The sequence below is a fragment of the Microcaecilia unicolor genome, chromosome 3 (assembly GCF_901765095.1).
Source record: "Microcaecilia unicolor chromosome 3, aMicUni1.1, whole genome shotgun sequence".
Lineage (NCBI taxonomy): Eukaryota > Metazoa > Chordata > Amphibia > Gymnophiona > Siphonopidae > Microcaecilia > Microcaecilia unicolor.
The window spans coordinates 382,975,705-382,995,285 of record NC_044033.1 but is presented as its reverse complement, the minus strand read 5'-3'; the positions used below and the strand labels follow the sequence as shown (position 1 = coordinate 382,995,285).

Sequence of the window (19,581 nt, the reverse complement as noted above, 5' to 3'; positions counted from 1 at the left end):
GGTCTAGTCTAAAGCACATTACCTCCACAATGTGTCTGATGCCTCTTGTCCTCTAACTGACGACAGAATCACAGTGAATTGCACTGCATAGTTGGACATGGGGTAACCAATAAGTCACAGGACCACAGTTTCTTTCAAAGTAATTTGATTTGCAAGTCTTATAGTTCACTAGTTAGTGTGATCAAAGCTGGCAAATCAATCAAGCTAGGTTTAGTCCTTGTGAAGATGATGGTGCTTAAAAAGATATTTTGAAAAAAAAAAACAGATAAAAATGCAAAGAATTCTCTTCAGCTTACTGAAATGGATGTCAACTCCAATCTTCTTTCTTCTCCCAGCACGCGTAAAAATGGAGTTACCACCCGAATACCACGTGGCTCTTGCAGTAATTTCATTTTTGGCGCACGTCCAATTATTTTCAGACGTGCATAACAGACACACACCAAGTGGCATTTGGCATGCGTAGGTCATTACCGCCCGGTTACTGCATGAGTCTTTATCACTAGCCGGCGGTAAGGTCTCAGACCCAAAATGGATGTGTCAATTTTCATTTTGCCGCATGTCCGTTTTTGGCAAAAATGGATCGGTGCGCGCCCAAAACCCACGCCTACACTACCGCAAGCCATTTTTCAGCATTCCTTTGTAAAAGGACCCCCATGTTTGTTACTTCTCATCCCTGCTGAATCTGTCTCCATCCTGCACTGTCACTGCTGTGATTCCCTATTGTCTCCTATGGGCTTCTATTTACAAGTGAACTGCCCCAGTGGTAGGGACTCCCATAGGCTGCGTATACAGCATTCCTTTTCAGCCCAGCGGGATGAGATTTGTTGGGTTGTGTCCACAGCATTCCTCTTCAGCACTATGGCTGTGAATAAAAGATGGTGTGAGTTTTAGCATATGAAAAATATCTTTTAAAAATGTCTCGTCATATATATGGCCAGTTAATTTACATGCAGATTTGCGATCACCATCCAACTTTGAGGGACCTTTACTGAATTCTCCCCATTCTGTCTGGCAAAAGTCATTAACAGCTTTTTGCTTGTCACTTGCAGCAGATGAATCCAGAAACTAGTGGGTTAAGTCCGCCTACCAGCAGGTGGAGATAGAGATAAACAAACTAAAGGCAGTGATGCCAGACGGCCAGCTCCTTCCTCAGTTAGTATGTCTCTATCTCAACAGTGGTGGACGGCTTTTTCTCCAGCTCCTGGGCCCAAGGGTGCCCCTGGGCTGGTGGCCAGTTTGAGCTGGGGGTGACGGACTGATGGTGTCCCCTTTGGCAGCTTACGCAGTTGCTGGGTCCCTGCTGCACCTCAAATTCCCTCTGAACAGGCTTTTGCTCTTCCTTTCCTTCCTTGTTTGTTTATGCCTCCTCACTAAAAAAAAAAAGAGAACCATTGAATTTATTTAAAAGAGAAACACAGAAGCACAGGGAAATGTGTTTTTGCTGAGAGCAGGTTTGTGTTACTGCTGTCTGAGTCCTGTTTTCTGTTGCCTGCTTGTCTGAGCCTGCCTCGAAGTGGAGTTGGAGAGTTTTTTTTTTCTTCAGCTCAGCTGTCAATTCTCGCGCTTTCCCGAACCGGGGTAAGTCCTGCTGGGTTCCTGTTCGGGGACGGGCGATGGCAGCGGAGGCGGTAAAACGCTGTTCCCGATGCGGGAAACGGCATTTGGCGGCTGGCCTTTGCAGCGCGGGGTATGCTGATTTTGTGGGACTCGACGGAGCGGTGCCCCCCCCCCCTGAGAACGTGCTTTCCCACCTAGAGCCTGGCGATTCTCGCACCATTTTGAGATCGGTTGCGGAGCCGGCTCCGGTAGCAGCTTTGGGCAAAGCTTCTTCTTTGCTGGTAGGGGAGTCGGGGGGTCGTCAGGCACTGTGGGCGGTGGTACAGGTGCCATGGCTGCGACCTCCTCCATTGCGGGGGAGGGGTTTTCGCCAGAGTTTATTTTGGGTTTTTCCCCCTAGGATTTCTCCTCTCTTAAAATGCCTAGGAGAGGTCCTGCATACAGTCGCCTGCAGCTTCCTCCGTGGTGGCTCTCTCGGAGTAGATGGGGGTAGAGGACGTGGAGGACGGTGTCCTCCCCGACCAACCGGAGGACTGTTCCGCCATGAGGATTTTTATAAGGAGTACATAAGTACATAATTACATAAGCATTGCCATGCTGGGACAGACCAAGGGTCCATCAAGCCCAGCACCCTGTCACCGACAGTGCCCAAAAGAACAAGCAATTTGTCCTGCCCATCCTAGAAATACTGTATTATTCCCTCATCCATTCAATAACATTCTATGGATTTTTCCTCCAGGAAGCCATCCAACCCTTTTTTGAAGTCCGCTAACTGTCTTAACCACATTTTCGGGCAGCGAATTCCAGAGTTTAACTACTCGTTGAGTGAAGAAAGATTTCCTCCGATTCGTTTTAAATTTACCACACTGCAGCTTCAGCGCATGCCCCCTTGTCCTAGTATTTTTGGAAAGCGTAAACAGACGCTCCACATCGACCCGTTCCATTCCACTCATTATCTTATAGACCTCTATCATAACTCCCCTCAGCCGCCTTTTCTCCAGGCTGAAGAGCCCCAGCCTCTTCAGCCTATCCTGATAGGGAAGTCATCCCATCCCCTGTATCATCTTTGTCGCCCTTCTCTGCACCTTTTCTAATTCCACTATGTCTTTTTTGAGGTGCGGTCGCACCATGGAGCAATACAGCGGCAGAATAATATCCTTATTTTTGTTTTCTATCCCTTTCCTAATGATACTCAACATTCTATTTGCTTTCCTAGCCGCAGCAGCACATTGAGCAGAAGTTTTCAACGTATCATCTAGGACAACACCTTTGTCGGTCCGTGACTCCCAACGCTGAACCTTGCATGACGTAGTTATAGTTTGGGTTTCTCTTTCCCACGTGCATCACTTTGCACTTGTTCACATTAAACGTTATCTGCCATTTAGACGCCCAGTCTCCCAGTCTCGTAAGGTCCTCTTGTAGTTTTTCACAATCTTCCCGTGATTTGATTACTTTGAATAACTTTGTGTCATCGGCAAATTTGATTATCTCACTAGTTACCCCCATTTCTAGGTCATTTATGAATATGTTAAAAAGCAGCAGTCCCAGCACCGATCCCTGAGGGACCCCGCTAACTACCCTTCTCCATTGCGAATATTGACCTTTTAATCCTACTCTCTGTTTCCTATCTTTCAACCAGTTTTTAATCCACAGTAAAACACTACCTCTGATCCCATGTCCCTCTAATTTCCTCTGTAGTCTTTCATGAGGGACCTTATCAAACACCTTCTGAAAATCTAGATACGCAATCCTTATTTTCGAAGGAGAAGGCCGGCCATCGTCCGACACAAATCGAGAGATGGCCGGCCTTCTCCTAAGGCCGGCCAAATCGGTATAATCGAAAGCCGATTTGGGCCGGCTTCAACTGCTTTCCGTCGCAGAGCCAGCCAAAGTTCAAGGGGGTGTGTCGGCAGTGTACCGAAGGCGGGACGGGGGCATGGTTAAGAGATGACTGGCCTCGGCTGATAGTGGAAAAAAGAAGGCCGGCTCTGACAAACATTTGGCTGACTTTACTTGGTCCTTTTTTGTTCACGACCAAGCCTTGAAAAGGTGCCCGAACTGACCAGATGACCACCGGAAGGAATCAGGGATCACCTCCCGTTACTCCCCCAGTGGTCACCAACCCCCTCCCACCCAAAAACAAAAAATTAAAAACATTTTTTTTCCAGCCTCTATGCCAGCCTCAAATGTCATACTCAGCTCCATCACAGTACTATGCAGGTCCCTGGAGCAGTTTTTAGTGGGTACTGCAGTGCACTTCAGGCAGGCGGACCCAGGCCCATCCCCCCCACACCTGTTACACTTATGGTGGTAAATAGGAGCCCTCCAAAACCCACCCGAAACCCACTGTACCCGCATCTAGGTGCCCCCCCCGTTACCCTTTAAGGGCTATGGTAGTGTTGTACAGTTGTGCGGAGTGAGTTTTGGGGGGGGGGTTGGGGGGCTCAGCACCCAAGGTAAGGGAGCTAAGCACCTGGGATCAATTTGTGAAGTCCACTGCAGTGCCCCCTAGGGTGCCCAGTTGGTGTCCTGGCATGTGAGGGGGACCAGTGCACTACAAATGCTGGCTCCTCCCACGACCAAATGGCTTGGATTTGGCCGGGTTTGAGATGGCCGCCATTAATTTCCATTTTCGGCGAAAACCAATGGCTGCCATCTCTAACGTCGGCGATCTCTAAGGGCGGCCCAAATGTTGAGATTTGGGCGTTCCCGACCTTATTATCGAAACGAAAGATGGCCGGCCATCTTGTTTCGATAATACGATTGGGTACGCCACTTAACGGGGCCGTCATTAGAGATGGCTGCCCTTATAGATGGGCGCCCCCATTCGATTATGCCCCTCAATATCAACTGGCTCACCTTTGTCCACATGTTTGTTTACCCCTTCAAAAAAATGCAGCAGATTGGTGAGGCAAGACTTCCCTTCACTAAATCCATGTTGACTTTGTCCCATTAGTCCATGCTTATGAATGTGCTCTGTAATTTTGTTCTTGATTATAGTGTCTACCATTTTGCCCGGCACTGACGTCAGACTCAGCAGTCTATAATTTCCCGGGTCTCCTCTGGAACCTTTTTTAAAAATCGGCGTTACATTGGCCACCCTCCAATCTTCTGGTACCACGCTCGATTTTAAGGATAAATTGCAAATCAATAACAGTAGCTCTGGCAGCTCATTTTTTAGTTCTATCAGTACCATAGGCTGAATACCATCAGGTCCAGGAGATTTGCTACTCTTCAGTTTGCAGAACTGCTCCATTACGTCTTCTAGATTTACAGATATTTCAATACGTTTTTCCAACTCTTAAGCTTCGAATACCCTGTCCGGCACCGGTATCCCACCCAAATCTTCCTCGGTGGAGACCAAAGCAAAGAACTCATTTAGTTTTTCTGCTATTTCTTTGTCTTCCTTGATCACCCCTTTTACACCCCAGTCATCCAGCGGGCCAACCGATTCTTTTGTCGGTTTCCTGCTTTTAACGTATCTAAAAAAAATTTTACTATTAGTTTTCACCTCTATCCCTATCTTTCTTTCAAAGCATGTCTTAGTAAAAGGATCCCTTATTGCAGGACATCCCAAGGTAAGCCATTTTAAATCACAGTAAGGGTGCTCTAGCACATACTTCAGCTTAGTAAAATGATCTCATAGGTAATTTGATGCTATTAGATCAGTGAGAGCAAAAAATTAAAGGAAGAGGGTGAGTGCCTTAAAATCTGATTTTCACACTAGAGAGTGTGTGTTGAACAGTCCATGCTCTCTCTCTCTCTCTCTCTCTCTCTCTCTCTCTCTCTCTCTCTCTCTCTCTCTCTCTCTCTTTCTTTCTCCTTGGTGGTAACCTGGGACTTGCTGTGATGTGGAAACTAACTGCATGTTTCCTATCTGTATTGCAGTTATTGCAGTGTGTTGAACATTGCAGCTGTACCTTTACTTATGTTCAAGAGTGCATTATATCTCATTTTGAACTACTTGATGTTTGTGATTGCAGATCTAAGACAAAGACTAAGGGGAAAGAGAAAAAACCCAGCATTCTATCCTTCAGGTATCTCAAACTGGAAAGAAATCTCCCGTTACAACAAATACTTCAGCTCTTACTAGTATTGTTTCAATCGACTCACTTGATCAAGTATAATGAGAGTACATTTTCAAAGGATTGTGGCCTGAGTTACTATGCTTTGATCCCATAGGCACTGAATCAGAAAACGTCTTGGAAAATCAGTCCCTAAGACACCTTTTACATGAGTAAAAATAAAATTAGGGCTTGTAAGTTAGCCATATGCACGTATAACCACTTAAAAGCAATACACGTGCTTTTTTCGACCTAACTGAGGGCATGGGTGTAATTTTGGGGGGCGAGGGGACATGAGCCCTCCCAAACAAGCTGCCCACTAACTTTTCCTCCCAGCGATGACCTGAAAGAAATCTAAACTTCCTGGCTCTGCCCCTCGCTCACTTTCACTCTGCCCTGAAGCTGCGAAATAAAAATAAAACCGTGCGCCGGGCTGTAGTCCTGCCTGCCCCCTGCTGGCATTTCTCCTCCTCCCACCCCAAAACAAGATGTTACATCATGCCAGGGAGGGATGAGGAGGGAAGCTGGCAGCAGCACGCACAGGACTACAGCTCCACACACAGTTTCATTTCTGTTTCACAGCTGCAGCAGGCCGGGAGAGAGTGAGCGAGAGGCAGAGCCAGGAAGCTTGGGGTTCCTTCAGCCTGCCGCCATGGCAAGGCACAGGGGGGTGAAGAAAGTGAGCTGGAGGCAGGGCCAGGAAGCTTGTGGTTCCTCCAGACCGCATCAGACTGCAGAAGGATGTGGCCTAGGGAGGTTTCAGTGAATAAGCAGGAGGGAATGGGAGGGCCGGGGTGAAGGAAAGAGATGGAAACTTGTAGGTAGATGTAGTAAAAAAGGAGCAAGAAAATGGGGAAACTGTTGAGCAAAATCTTCAAGGAGAAAAGAGGATTTGGAAGGGGTATTTTAAAGGCAGTTCTATAATTGGACACTTATTTTTAGGTACCTTATAGGAGCCTATTCTGTGAAGGAAAGTAGATGCCTATTTTCCTGTGACGGAACAGTGGGTTTTTAAGCCTGTGATAATTGTTTTGATTTTTTTCCTGCAATGTATTTCTCTAGTTTGACCAGCAGGTGGTGTATGTTTATGCTTAAAGCTGTTACAGAGAACTGACCTTTCCCTCTTTAGTTAACACAGTTAAAGAGGAAGTGCCTGCAATGATGTGGCCAGCTATTTTCAAATGTTGTTGTTATGGGCTCTGATTGGCCTGGAGTTTGAAGTTCTCCAGGATTTACAGATTTTGCCTCCAGTTCCAGCGAGAGAGAGAGAGAGATAATTTAAGCTATATTTGATAACTTGTGAGCAGCTACATGTCCTGATCTCCCCAGGTACTACTTAGATAGTAAACAAATGTTTAGTTAATGTTATAATTGATCCATTTTTCGGTTACTTGTTACTGTTTGCTGATTGCACTTTTTCTGTTTCACTGTTCAAGTTCTGTGACAATAAACACTATTAGTTTATTGACTCTGCTTGACCGGAACCGATTAAGAATCCTGGTTTTTTGTGTGTTGGGTCTGTGTTTTCCGGGAACTGTGAGTTCACTGAGAGTGTGGCCTCCAGTAACCTAGAAATCACTGGGGATAATTTGAGAGCAGGAGACTCACCGAGAGACGGTTGTGACCCAGTCAGTGGGAGGAGGATGCTAGTGTAGAGCACAAGTGGCAGATTCGGGCGGACCTGAGCTGTACTGGGGATAGACTCTCTACGTGGCCTCAGGGTAGCCCCAGGCAGGTGGCGTTTTGTGATATTTCCTTTATATAATAGACTCCTATCAGGTATCTAAATATAGGTGCTCTGTTATAGAATTGGGGGGGGGGGGGGGGTAGAAGTGGTGGGATCCCCGGCCCCTTTTGTGATGTTGTGGGGAGATGGAAGGTCTAGGGATTTGTAACAGTCCAACTTTTTCTGTTTTCCCAGTAGGAGGTATATTGAAGTCCTAGGGAAGTGTTTTCTAACAGTGATCATGGTAATTGGTTTAATGTTGATGCTCATCTCAGCCCTTTCATTTTTTTTTTTAAATGGCTTCCTTCAGAAATTTATAAAGTGTAACATTGATAAGCAACATATCAAAGTGTATATGTTACTTGTTGATGGTACACTCTACAAACATCTGAAGAAGGCTGTTTTCGATACAATGAAAAAGTATTGAGATGAGCATTAACAGTACATCTTAGAGTCTGCATTCATCTTCAGGCAAAGTGGCCCTGATTTAAGAGTGAGAATGTTATGGAATACACAAACCTTACCCATTTGAAAATGTTATTCCGGAAGACAAACTATTTGCTGTCACTGTCAGCCATTTTGCCAACCCAAATACAGCATTTCTACATCTAGAGCCTGTGTATTTCTAAGGTTCATACTGGCATGTTATGGGGAAAATATTGTAGTACTGAGGAAGAGGGAGTGTTGGCTAAAGAAAGAAGAACGGAGGAAGAGAGAAAGAGCAGGGCTTTGGAGAGGGAGAAAGAGAGTGCAGGCCGCAGTAGTGAGGGGAAGGGGAGACTGATAGTGTGCATTGCCCTTGATAATTCATGGGGATGTGAGTGGGGGCACCATGAGACAAACTTCCCTTGGTGCTGGTTTATTGTAGTGAAAAAAAAATCTTCATGTCCAATACACTGGGTTCCTATCCGGTCTATTATTAAGATATCCATAACGGATATGTATGAAATATATATATGCAAATGAATATGCTAATATGTCACAGCCCACACTTTGCCCCCCACCCCCAAATGGAACAGTTAAACTACGCCTATGAAAAAGGGATATCTCAAGGGCAAGTATAAGATCTGTGTACATACTTTACATTTTCTAAAGGTCAGCACATAAATGGCGTGCTGCTAATATGCCTAACTTTTCACCTACATTTTGTATCTTGTAAATATATGCATCTACATTTAGCCATTTAATTTTCATGTTCAATTTAAGGAAGTGCCTTTTGTTTGGAAAATCAGCTTGGGTGTGAGCTTCCAAAGTACATGTAACTTTTCAGTCAGGCCCCCTTTTGAAAACTTACACTTACGTGTTTTAAATGCGTGCATAATATTTCTTAGAAACTTGAAAATAAATTTGAGGGATTGAGCAGGAGAATGGAGACAATCAAAAATAAAAGTACCTGCTGGGCCTGGATTGACAAGTTTAGCGGTGTTCACTTCTCAGACAACTTCCCTTCTGTTTCCGTGCTCAAGGGCATGGAATTCTGGAGCACATAAAATAGTGCATCCCAGTGTTTCTGACCCTCTCCTACAGGCACATCTAGACCGGAGGGTTTACAGGATTATCACAAGGAATACCTTTGCATACTCTGGGTCTCTAATATATGCACATCTTTATCATGGATATTCACTAGCAATATCTTGAAAACCAGACTGGTTAGCCATGCCTCTAGGACATGTTAGGAAACACTGCTATTTAGGAAATAAGTAAGATGATCAGGATCCAGATAGAAAAGAACCATGCGTAATTTCATTTGTTCCTAGCAACATTTGTTTAGGTAAAACTCCATTATCTGGAAGGTCTGGGGGAGTAAACAGTGCTGGTGAACCTGATATGCCAGTGATCTGAGAGCCCTCTGCTTCCTGATCCAGTCTCTCCCCTCAGGCAGCGGCATGCAGGGAACAGGAAGGGAGGGGTGATGCTACAGGATCTAAGTAGAAAAGAGTTGCTCTGCTCTCTGTTCCATCCCTTCCTATAGGAATGTAAGCTTATTTGCAAAGGGAAACCCCAAACAAATTCTGTCTTTGAAAATGTTGTTGGCCATGGACAGTGGGTATACCCCCTGATTCACCAAAATTTGTGCATGCAAATTTAGGTGTGTTCCCAATTTGCATGCAACTTAACAGAATAGTGAGCCAATTAGTGCTAATAATTGACTTTTTATTAAGTGATTATTGGCACTAATTAGATTTAATTGGGACCTATGTGCATAAATTTAGGTGCAGGATGCATGCCTAAAATTTACGCACAGCCCGAAAAAAGGGGGCATAGAAATGAGAGGGTTCTGGGTGTTTGGGGGTGGATCAGGGGTGTAGTTTTCAGTTATGTGCATAATTATACAATAGCGGTGCTCCATGCGTAAATTTAGAAGCAGGCATTTCACCATGTTTTTGTTAGTGCAAATGGTCGTTATTATTAAATTGGACTTGGGGAACATATTTCTGGAATAAGCAGCATAAATGTTTTGTACTTTTTTGTGGATCTTGCCAGGTATTTGTGACCTGGATTGGCCACTGTTGGAAACAGGATGCTAGGCTTGATGGACCTTTGGTCTGTCCCAGTATGGCAATACTTATGTACTTATGTAAATTTAAGTGCAACCTCTACACTTAAGCATTAATTCTATAAACTGCACTGAACTTTAGGTGCAACTTATAGAATATCACTAAAGGGGAGGTCGGCGCTGAATTTTTAGGTGTCATATGTAGAATCTAGCCCATATTGTATTTGCACCTGCTTTGCGGCAGATGTAAATGTAACCGTAGAAAATATGTTCAGAATGAAAGCTTCATAAAAATTTCCCCTCCTCCACCCTAACCCCAACCTGGACCCATCCCTTTTTACCAGCAGGTCAAATTACACATGCTAAGGGCAAAGAGGGCACCTATAAGTGGGCAACCAGAAGGCACATGGTAGGAACCTATTCCTTGTGTCCATTGTTTTTGGCGGGCTCACTGATATCCAACTTGTTTCCGCTGCCATAGCGGCTTATTGATCATCAGTTGTACTATTCTGCACCCATATTTTGTGATTTTCAACAGTAAGTGTCAGACCCCTGAAGCAGATGGTTGTTCCGTCGAAACACGGCCACGTGTCGAGTCATACACTTGTATGGTGCTGAATAAAGTTGCTTTTATCAACCTCAGGTTGTTAAGCTTTTTTGGTCCATCCCTACATCTTGGATTGCCATAAGAACCTATTCAGTGACAGAAAGCAGGTGTCTGTTTAGCACAACAAGGTAGATATTCATTCAGTATTTAGCTGCAACCAGTTTCCTAGAGCTAGTGTCAATGTGAGCATCTAAATGCTGAAGCCACATTCACACTTTATTCTATTAGGTATATATGTAATTGAATGCCCTGGCTCTGCTCTGCCCAGACTCCTCCCTCGTGTACACCCCCCTTGCAAATACATGCTATGCAAGATATGATTATATATACAGAATAGCACGTAGGCAGCATAGTGGCAGGTATATGCACAAACTCAAAATATTTATGCGCATATGCTAGCACCTGTTTGATAGACTTGTCCCCGCTGTGACTAGGGTAGATATTTTTAAGTTCAGAGGGGGTGGGCATTTTGCAATAAGAGTTTTAACATGAGTAAATAGCTCTTTGGAAACCTTTGAAAACTGCTCTCCCCAGCATTAGCTAATTATCCAGCAGCAATTTCTGAGATACAACAGTGTGTGGTGGAGGGAAAACAGATCATAGTATGAATCACACACAGTAGAGACTGGAAAGACTGTTTTCAAGAATCACACAGAAAGAAATAAAAGTGACTTGCAATTCTAATGCTTAGCTGTATCAAGTGTTACAACCATGTTTCTCTACCCCCTTTCCAGTGGTGTGCTGGAGCCGGCTCGCACCGGCTCACAAGAGCCGGTTGTTAACTTTGCTCGGCTCTTGCGAGCCGGTTGTTGAAACGCGCGAGCCGGCTCTTCTCCTCCCTTCCTCCCAATCCGGTCCCGTCCGTCCCTCCCAATCTGATCCCTGGCTCCCTCCCTCTCGATCCGATTCGGTCCCTCCCGATCCTTCACATCACCGACCCGACCTGAGTCTTCGCATTCTTCGGGGCAGGCAGTCTTGCCTGCCCGCTGCCAGAACTGACTCTCCCCTGCTGGCGCTGCCTGTTTGCACTTTAAAAATGGCTGCCGAGACTTCCAAAGGCGGCCTCGCGAGGGCGGCCATTTTGAAGTGAGAACCGGCCGGCAGCGCCAGTGGGGGAGAGTCAGTTCTGGCAGCGGGCAGGCAAGACTGCCTGCCCCGAAGAATGTGAAGAGTCAGGTCGGGTCGGTGATGTGAGGGATCGGGAGGGAGGGACCGAATCGGATCAGGAGGGAGGGAGCAGGGGAGGAGAATTCGCCAACAACTTGGGAGGGGGTGGCAGGGGAGACAAGGGAGTCACTGGGCATTTGTGGATGGAGGGAAAAGGAGGGTCACTGAGTATGGCTGGGTGCATGCTGGGCAGGGGAGAGGAGGCAGGAGGGTCACTGCTGGACATGGGTGGATGGAGGGCAGGGGAAAGGAGGGTCACTGGGTATGGGTACATGCAGGGCAGGGGAGAGGAGGGTCACTGGACATGGGTGGATGGAGAGGGGGGAGACAGAAGAAATGCTGGACATGGATGGAGGGGAAGGAAGAGTGAGGAAGGAGATGAGGGGAAAGAAAGAGAGGAGAAAAACTGCACATGGATGAAGAAAATAGGCAGACACTGAGGACCAGAAATGAAGAAGAAAGGAGGAAAGGAAAGAAATAAATGGAAAGGAAGCCCTGGAAACGGAGTTAAGAGGACAGATAGCAGCAGAATCGGATACTGGGCCAGCATGATCAGAAAAACAGTCACCAGACAACAAAGGTAGAAAAAAATCATTTTATTTTCATTACAGTGTTTGGAATATGTTCACTTTGAGAATCAGGTGCTCAACATTAAAAGTTTATATTTATTTACTTATTTATGGCATTTTATCGCACATTAAACATGAATTAGATTGGAACCTGGGATCATTTAATTTTTTTTTCCTGGAGTAATGCATTGCCCCCCACCCCAGGCTCTCTCCCCAGCTATAGCCAGCTCTGCACTCTGGGGGGGGGGGGACGCAGAGGGGGACCGGGGAGAGAGCCTGTTGTTAAACATTTACCAGCACACCACTGCCCCTTTCCATCTCCAGTTTGTATAGTATTAAATAATTAGTGCAATTAATCAAATTCTATTATATTAATAGTCTCCAACTCTAGCCCTCATGAGCCATTAACAATGCCAACCTGCAGGACTGTGCAAATTAACCAACAAGTCAAATATGCAAACATCTGGTATGAATATCCATTGTGGTTATCCTGAAAACCACATCTGTTAGTTCAGGAAGATCTGATCCGGGAGCACAGAATCAAACTATTTTCTTTGTCTTCTGAGGCATGACGGGATTGATTGTTGAATTCAGCTGTAAGTCCTCAAGATTCATACCTAAGATTTCACTGTCTACCAAGATCTATCTACACTAGTTATTTTACAGTTGTCTTGATGGTACCAGCCTTGTAATTTAGCCCTAGACTAGTGCTCGTATCTTTTCCAAAACATTTCTAACTGTGATTGCTTTATTCCCATATTATTTACATCCCAGCCGAGGCAAAGAAAAGAACAAGGAGAACAAAGAACGTAAAAACAAGTAGGTATTGCTTTGCCTGGTGTGCCATCTTTTGGTGGGTGAGGACACAGTGCTCTTTCTCCACCTTTCTGTGTCTTTTTCTTTGTCAAGTTTCAAAGAACACTCTTTGTATGACAGGCTGAAAGTGGTTACTTATCTCACGAATCTGTCCACTTGCCATACCTTGACAAAGCACAAGCGAAACAGGAACGTGCCGGGGTTTGGCAAGTGGACAGAGTCGTGAGATAAGTAACCACTTTCAGCCTGTCATACAAAGAGTGTTTTTTGAAAAAGAAAAAAAGCTGAAAAATCAAAAAAGGGGCATTTTCGAAAGAAATGTCCAAGTTGCAATTTGGATGTCTTTGCAAAACGTCGAAATCTGGGGGCATGGAAAACTGTATTTTCGAAACAAGATGGACGTCCATCTTTCATTTCAAAAATACCGTCAGAGACGTCCAAATCCAAGGACGCCCTTAAATATGGACGTCCCTAGACATGGACGTCTTTGACTTTCGGCAATTTTCGAAACCAAAGACGTTTATGTCAAAAATGTCCAAATGCAAGCCACTTGGACGTGGGAGGAGCCAGCATTTCTAGTGCACTGGTCCCCATGACATTCCAGAACACCAACCGGGCACCCTAGGAGGCACGGCAGTGGAGTTCATAAAATGCTCCCAGGAACATAGTTCCCTTACCTTGTGTGCTGAGCCCCCCAAAACCCACTACCCACAACTGTACACCACTACCATAGCCCTTACAGGTGAAGGGGGGGGCACCTATATATGGGTACAGTGGGTTTGTAGTGGGTTTTGGAGAGCTCGCTGTTTCCTCCACAAAAGTAAGAGGTAGGGGGCGTATGGGCCTGGGTCTGCCTGTCTGAAGTGCACTGCAGTACCCACTAAAACTGCTCCAGGGACCTGCATGCGCTGTCATGGACCCAAGTATGAAATCTGAAGCTGGCACGAAATATTTTTAAAGATGTTTTTTGAGGGTGGGAGGGGGTTAGTGACTAGTGGGGGAGTAACGGGAGGTCATCCCCAAATCCCTTATTCATAAATAAAAACACGTCCAGGTGAAAACGTCCAAGTGTTCGTCATGGACGTCCTTGCTTTTCGATTATGGGTCAAAGGCATCCAAGTATTAGGCATGCCCAAGTCCCGCTTTCGCTACACCTCCGACATGCCCCCTTGAAATTTGGATGTCTTTGTGATGGACTGCAGTTGGAGATGTCCAAAATCGGGTTTCAATTACACCGATTTGGACGTCTCTGGGAGATGGGCGTCCATCTCTCGATTTATGTCGAAAGATGGACGTCCTTCTCTTTTGAAAACGAGCCTGTAAGTACAAAACATCTAGAAAGGTCTAACAAATGGCCATTTTCAAAAGAAAAATATATACTTTTTCGGGTTCAGAAATGGCTATGTTCGCCACTTGATTTTTGGACGTTTTCAGCAAAATGTCCAAAATCGGATTTAAACGTCATATCGAAAATGCCTCTCTATGCTACTATATATGTGGGAGGTCTAATGAGTGGTCAAACCTGCTGCGTTGATCTCTAGTACCAATGACATAGGAAAATGTGGGAGAGAGGTTCTGGAAGCCAAATTTAGGCTCTTAGGTAGAAAGCTCAAATCCAGATCCTCTAGGGTAGCATTTTCTGAAATGCTACCTGTTCCACGTGCAGGGCCCAAGAGACAGGCAGAGCTCCAGAGTCTCAATGCGTGGATGAGACGATGGTGCAGGGAGGAGGGTTTTAGATTTGTTAGGAACTGGGCAACATTCTGGGGAAGGGGGAGCCTATTCCGAAAGGATGGGCTCCACCTTAACCAGGGTGGGACCAGGCTGCTGGCGTCGGCATTTAAAAAGGAGATAGAGCAGCTTTTAAACTAGAAATGGGGGGAAGGCCGACAGTCGCTCAAAAGCGCATGGTTTGGGAAAAGGTATCTTGCAAAGATACCTCACAAACAGGGAAGATAGGGTTTCTGGATAGTGAGGTTGCACAACAGACCATGGTAGGCCAGGTGCCCTTAAATACAACTAAAGATCAGACAAAAGATGTCAAATCAATAGTGTCAGGTACTAAGCATCATGCAAAAAAGAACAACAAACATACTCTGAAATGTCTATATGCAAATGCTAGGAGTCTAAGAAATAAGATGGGAGAGTTGGAATATATTGCACTAAATGAAAAATTGGATATAATAGGCATTACTGAGACCTGGTGGAAGGAGGATAACCAGTGGGACACTGTCATACCGGGGTACAAAGTATATCGTAATGATAGGGTAGACCGGACTGGTGGAGGGGTAGCATTGTATATTAAAGAGAGCCTTGACTCAGATAGATTACAAATTTAGCAGGACACAAATCACACCTTTGAATCACTGTGGGTTGAAATTCCATGTATAAAAGGGAAAAAAATGGTGATAGGAGTGTACTACCGTCCGCCTCGCCAGGATGAGCAGGTAGACACAGAAATGATAAAAGAAATCAGAGACGCGAACAAAATGGGCAATGTGATAATAATGGGTGACTTCAATTATCCAAATATAGACTGGGTAAATGTAACATCGGGACACGCTACAGAGATACAATTCCTTGATGAAATCAAGGACAGCTTTATGGAGCAACTGGTGCAGGAGCCGACGAGAGAAGGAAAAATTCTAGACTTGGTCCTTAGTGGAGCGCATGATCTGGTGAGGGACGTTATGATACTGGGGCCGCTTGATAACAGTGACCATAATATGATCAGTTTTGACATCAACCTTGAAGTAACTGTACACAGAAAGTCAAATACGTTAGCGTTTAACTTTAAAAAAGGAGACTATGATAAAATGAGAAGAACGGTAAAAAAAAAACTTAGGGGGGCAACTGAGAGAGTAAAAACTATACAACAGGCGTGGACGCTGTTCAAAAATACCATCCTGGAGGCCCAGGCCATACATATTCCGCAAATTAGAAAAGAAAGACGGAAGTCCAAAAGACACCCGGCCTGGTTGAAAAGTGAGGTGAAGGAAGCTATTAGGGCTAAAAGAAACGCCTTCAGAAAATGGAAGAAGGAACCGTCTGAAAATAACAAGAAACAGCATAAGGAGTGTCAAAGCAAATGCAAGGCGCAGATTAAGAAGGCCAAGAGGGAGTATGAAAAAAAGATAGCATTAGAGGCAAAAAAACATAGTAAAAAATTTTTTCGGTATATTAAAAGCAGGAAGCCGGCAAAAGAATTGGTTGGGCCGCTGGATGACCGAGGGGTAAAAGGGGCGATCAAGGAAGACAAAGACGTAGCGGAGAGACTGAATGAATTCTTTGCTTCGGTCTTCACCGAGGAAGATTTGGGTGGGATACCGGTGTCGGAAATGGTATTTCAAGCAGACGAGTCGGAGAAACTTACTGACTTCACGGTAAACCTGGAGGACGTAAATGGGCAGTTCGGCAAACTGAAGAGTAGCAAATCTCCTGGACCGGATGGTATTCATCCTAGAGTACTGATAGAACTGAAAAACGAGCTTGCGGAGCTACTGCTAGTGATATGCAACTTATCCTTAAAATCGAGCGTGGTACCGGAAGATTGGAGGGTGGCCAATGTAACGCCCATTTTTAAAAAGGCTCCAGGGGAGATCCGGGAAATTATAGACCGGTGAGTCTGACGTCGGTGCCGGGGAAAATGGTAGAGACTATTATCAAAAACAAAATTACAGAGCACATCCGAGGACATGGATTACTGAGACCAAGTCAGCATGGCTTTTGTGTGGGGAAATCTTGCCTGACCAATTTACTTCAATTCTTTGAAGGAGTGAACAAACATGTGGACAAAGGGGAGTCGGTTGATATTGTGTATCTGGATTTTCAAAAGGCGTTTGACAAGGTACCTCATGAAAGGCTACAGAGGAAATTGGAGGGTCATGGGATAGGAGGAAATGTCCTATTGTGTATTAAAAACTGGTTGAAGGATAGGAAACAGAGAGTGGGGTTAAATGGGCAGTATTCACAATGGAGAAGGGTAGTTAGTGGGGTTCCTCAGGGGTCCGTGCTAGGACCGCTGCTTTTTAATATATTTATAAATGATTTAGAGATGGGAGTAACTAGCGAGGTAATTAAATTTGCTGATGACACAAAGTTATTCAAAGTCGTTAAATCGCGACAGGATTGTGAAAAATTACAAGAGGACCTTACGAGACTGGGAGACTGGGCGGCTAAATGGCAGATGACGTTTAATGTGAGCAAGTGCAAGGTGATGCATGTGGGAAAAAAGAACCCGAATTATAGCTACGTCATGCAAGGTTCCACGTTAGGAGTTACAGACCAAGAAAGGGATTTGGGTGTCGTCGTCGATAACACACTGAAACCTTCTGCTCAGTGTGCTGCTGCGGCTAAGAAAGCGAATAGAATGTTGGGTATTATCAGGAAAGGTATGGAAAACAGGTGTGAGGATGTTATAATGCCGTTGTATCGCTCCATGGTGCGACCGCACCTTGAGTATTGTGTTCAATTCTGGTCGCCGCATCTCAAGAAAGATATAGTAGAATTGGAAAAGGTGCAGCGAAGGGCGACTAAAATGATAGCGGGGATGGGACGACTTCCCTATGAAGAAAGACTAAGGAGGCTAGGGCTATACAGCTTGGAGAAGAGACGGCTGAGGGGAGACATGATAGAGGTATATAAAATAATGAGTGGAGTGGAACAGGTGGATGTGAAGCGTCTGTTCACGCTTTCCAAAAATACTAGGACTAGGGGGCATGCAATGAAACTACAGTGTAGTAAATTTAAAACAAATCGGAGAAAATTTTTCTTCACCCAACGTGTAATTAAACTCTGGAATTCATTGCCGGAGAAAGTGGTGAAGGCGGTTAGCTTAGCAGAGTTTAAAAAGGGGTTGGACGGTTTCCTAAAGGACAAGTCCATAAACCGCTACTAAACGGACTTGGAAAACTCCAAAATTCCAGGAATAACATGTATAGAATGTTTGTACGTTTGGGAAGCTTGCCAGGTGCCCTTGGCCTGGATTGGCCGCTGTCGTGGACAGGATGCTGGGCTCGATGGACCCTTGGTCTTTTCCCAGTATGGCATTACTTATGTACTTATGTAGTCTTTTAGCCAGTTGTTGGTGGTATCTGCCCTTTTCTTATTAACTCTGGTGCTCCTTTCTTTTTCCTACTTTTTATTGTAAACAACCTTGACTTGTATTGCAAATAAGGCAGTCTAGTAAAACTCGAATACATGATAAACAATGATAACTCTGTGCACTATGCTATGACCTTGTAGTGTTCAAATATTTTAAAACTTCCTACAGCTTCAGATTCTAGATTAACTACTCATAAAGGATCATTTGAGGGAGCTGTACCGAGATTATACAATACTCTACTGTTAACGTTTAGAAGAAAATGCATTTTTATGAATTTCAAAAGGTCACTGAAAATGTGGTTGTTTAGTACGTGCTTGGTAATTCTCTTAACATCTCTGGATCTATTATAATGTATTTGTCATTGATATTATTTTGTAATGTTTTTCTATTTTTTAAATTCTATTTGTATTTTTATTATCCCTGTAATCAGCCTTGAGCTTTTGGTTCCAGTGGAACTCAGATTGTGATTCCTCCAGGGACAGAAAAATACCTCCTCTATCTGAATGTTCACCACTTCAATAGCCTTCAGGCTTGCAGGCAGTGTATATAAGCAACCTCTGGACTTCATCAGGGCCATCATATATTTGCTGAAGCAGAAGGAGCAAGATAGTGACATGAGCAAGGCACTTCTCAGGTCTAGAATGAGAGAGGATTGGAGCAAGGAAGGAGCAGATACTGCCTCAGCTGCTCAGTGCAGAATGAAATGAGTGATCCAACCCAATGCAGTTGCAGGCTATATCAAAATTGAATGGACTGTGTGGGGCCTGCTCTGCTGTGCTATGCTGCAATTGCAAATTAAAAAAAGCTGCTTAGCTCAGGCTTCTTATGTGGCCAAACCAGCTGGGCAGATTCTGTGCAGAGGACACTCTTTTCCTCTCTGCCCAGCACTGGCACCAGTAGTGGTTGTAGAAAAAACTACTAAGGTGGATTGTGCAGTACAGGATAAGTGAAGTGCAGTAGCTTATGACCAGGTGCTGCCTGTCGCTCCTGCTATCTCTCTGCCAGGTCAGTTCAGTCTCTCTACCCACATGGGATTTTCCCAGCTATAATTATTAGGCAATACCAAAAGCATCCCAAGAAGCAGGAAGATTTTTTCCACTCCCTAAAAGTTGACCTATTAGGGCCACGGGGTTGGGGCAGATGCTGGACTCAGGGAAGAGGCAGAGGAGGGGGAGGGAGAGATGCTGGATACAGATAAGGACAGGACAGAGCAAGACAGGTTGAGATGGGGAAAGATACCCAGTGTACCTAAATGTAACTTACCTTGAGCTACTACTGAAAAAGGTGTGAGCAAAATACAAACAGATAAATAAATAAATACTGAGTATGAGAAAGAGGTAAGGGAGAGTCTAAGATGCTGGATGTAGTTCAGAGGAAGGGAGAGAGATGTTAGGCAGGGGGAGGGGGGAGAGGTGCTGGGAGTTGGGAAGGGCAGGTGCGGTGGAGATATGTTGAGTGCAGGGAAGGGGGAGGG

The 19,581-nt window shown here is 44.9% G+C and overlaps 1 protein-coding gene across 4 annotated transcripts in view; it reads left to right on the top strand.

Annotated features, from left to right (window-relative positions):
- OTOF (otoferlin) overlaps positions 1-19,581 on the top strand; it is a 762,055-nt gene that overhangs the window by 497,235 nt on the left and 245,239 nt on the right. Inside the window, exon 6 of one of the 4 annotated variants that reach the window (XM_030198655.1) lies at positions 12,962-13,006. The exons of the other annotated variants lie outside the window; for them this stretch is intronic. Coding sequence (XP_030054515.1) covers positions 12,962-13,006 — 45 coding nt within the window. The remainder of the gene's footprint in view (positions 1-12,961; positions 13,007-19,581) is intronic. 4 annotated transcript variants of the gene reach the window in all.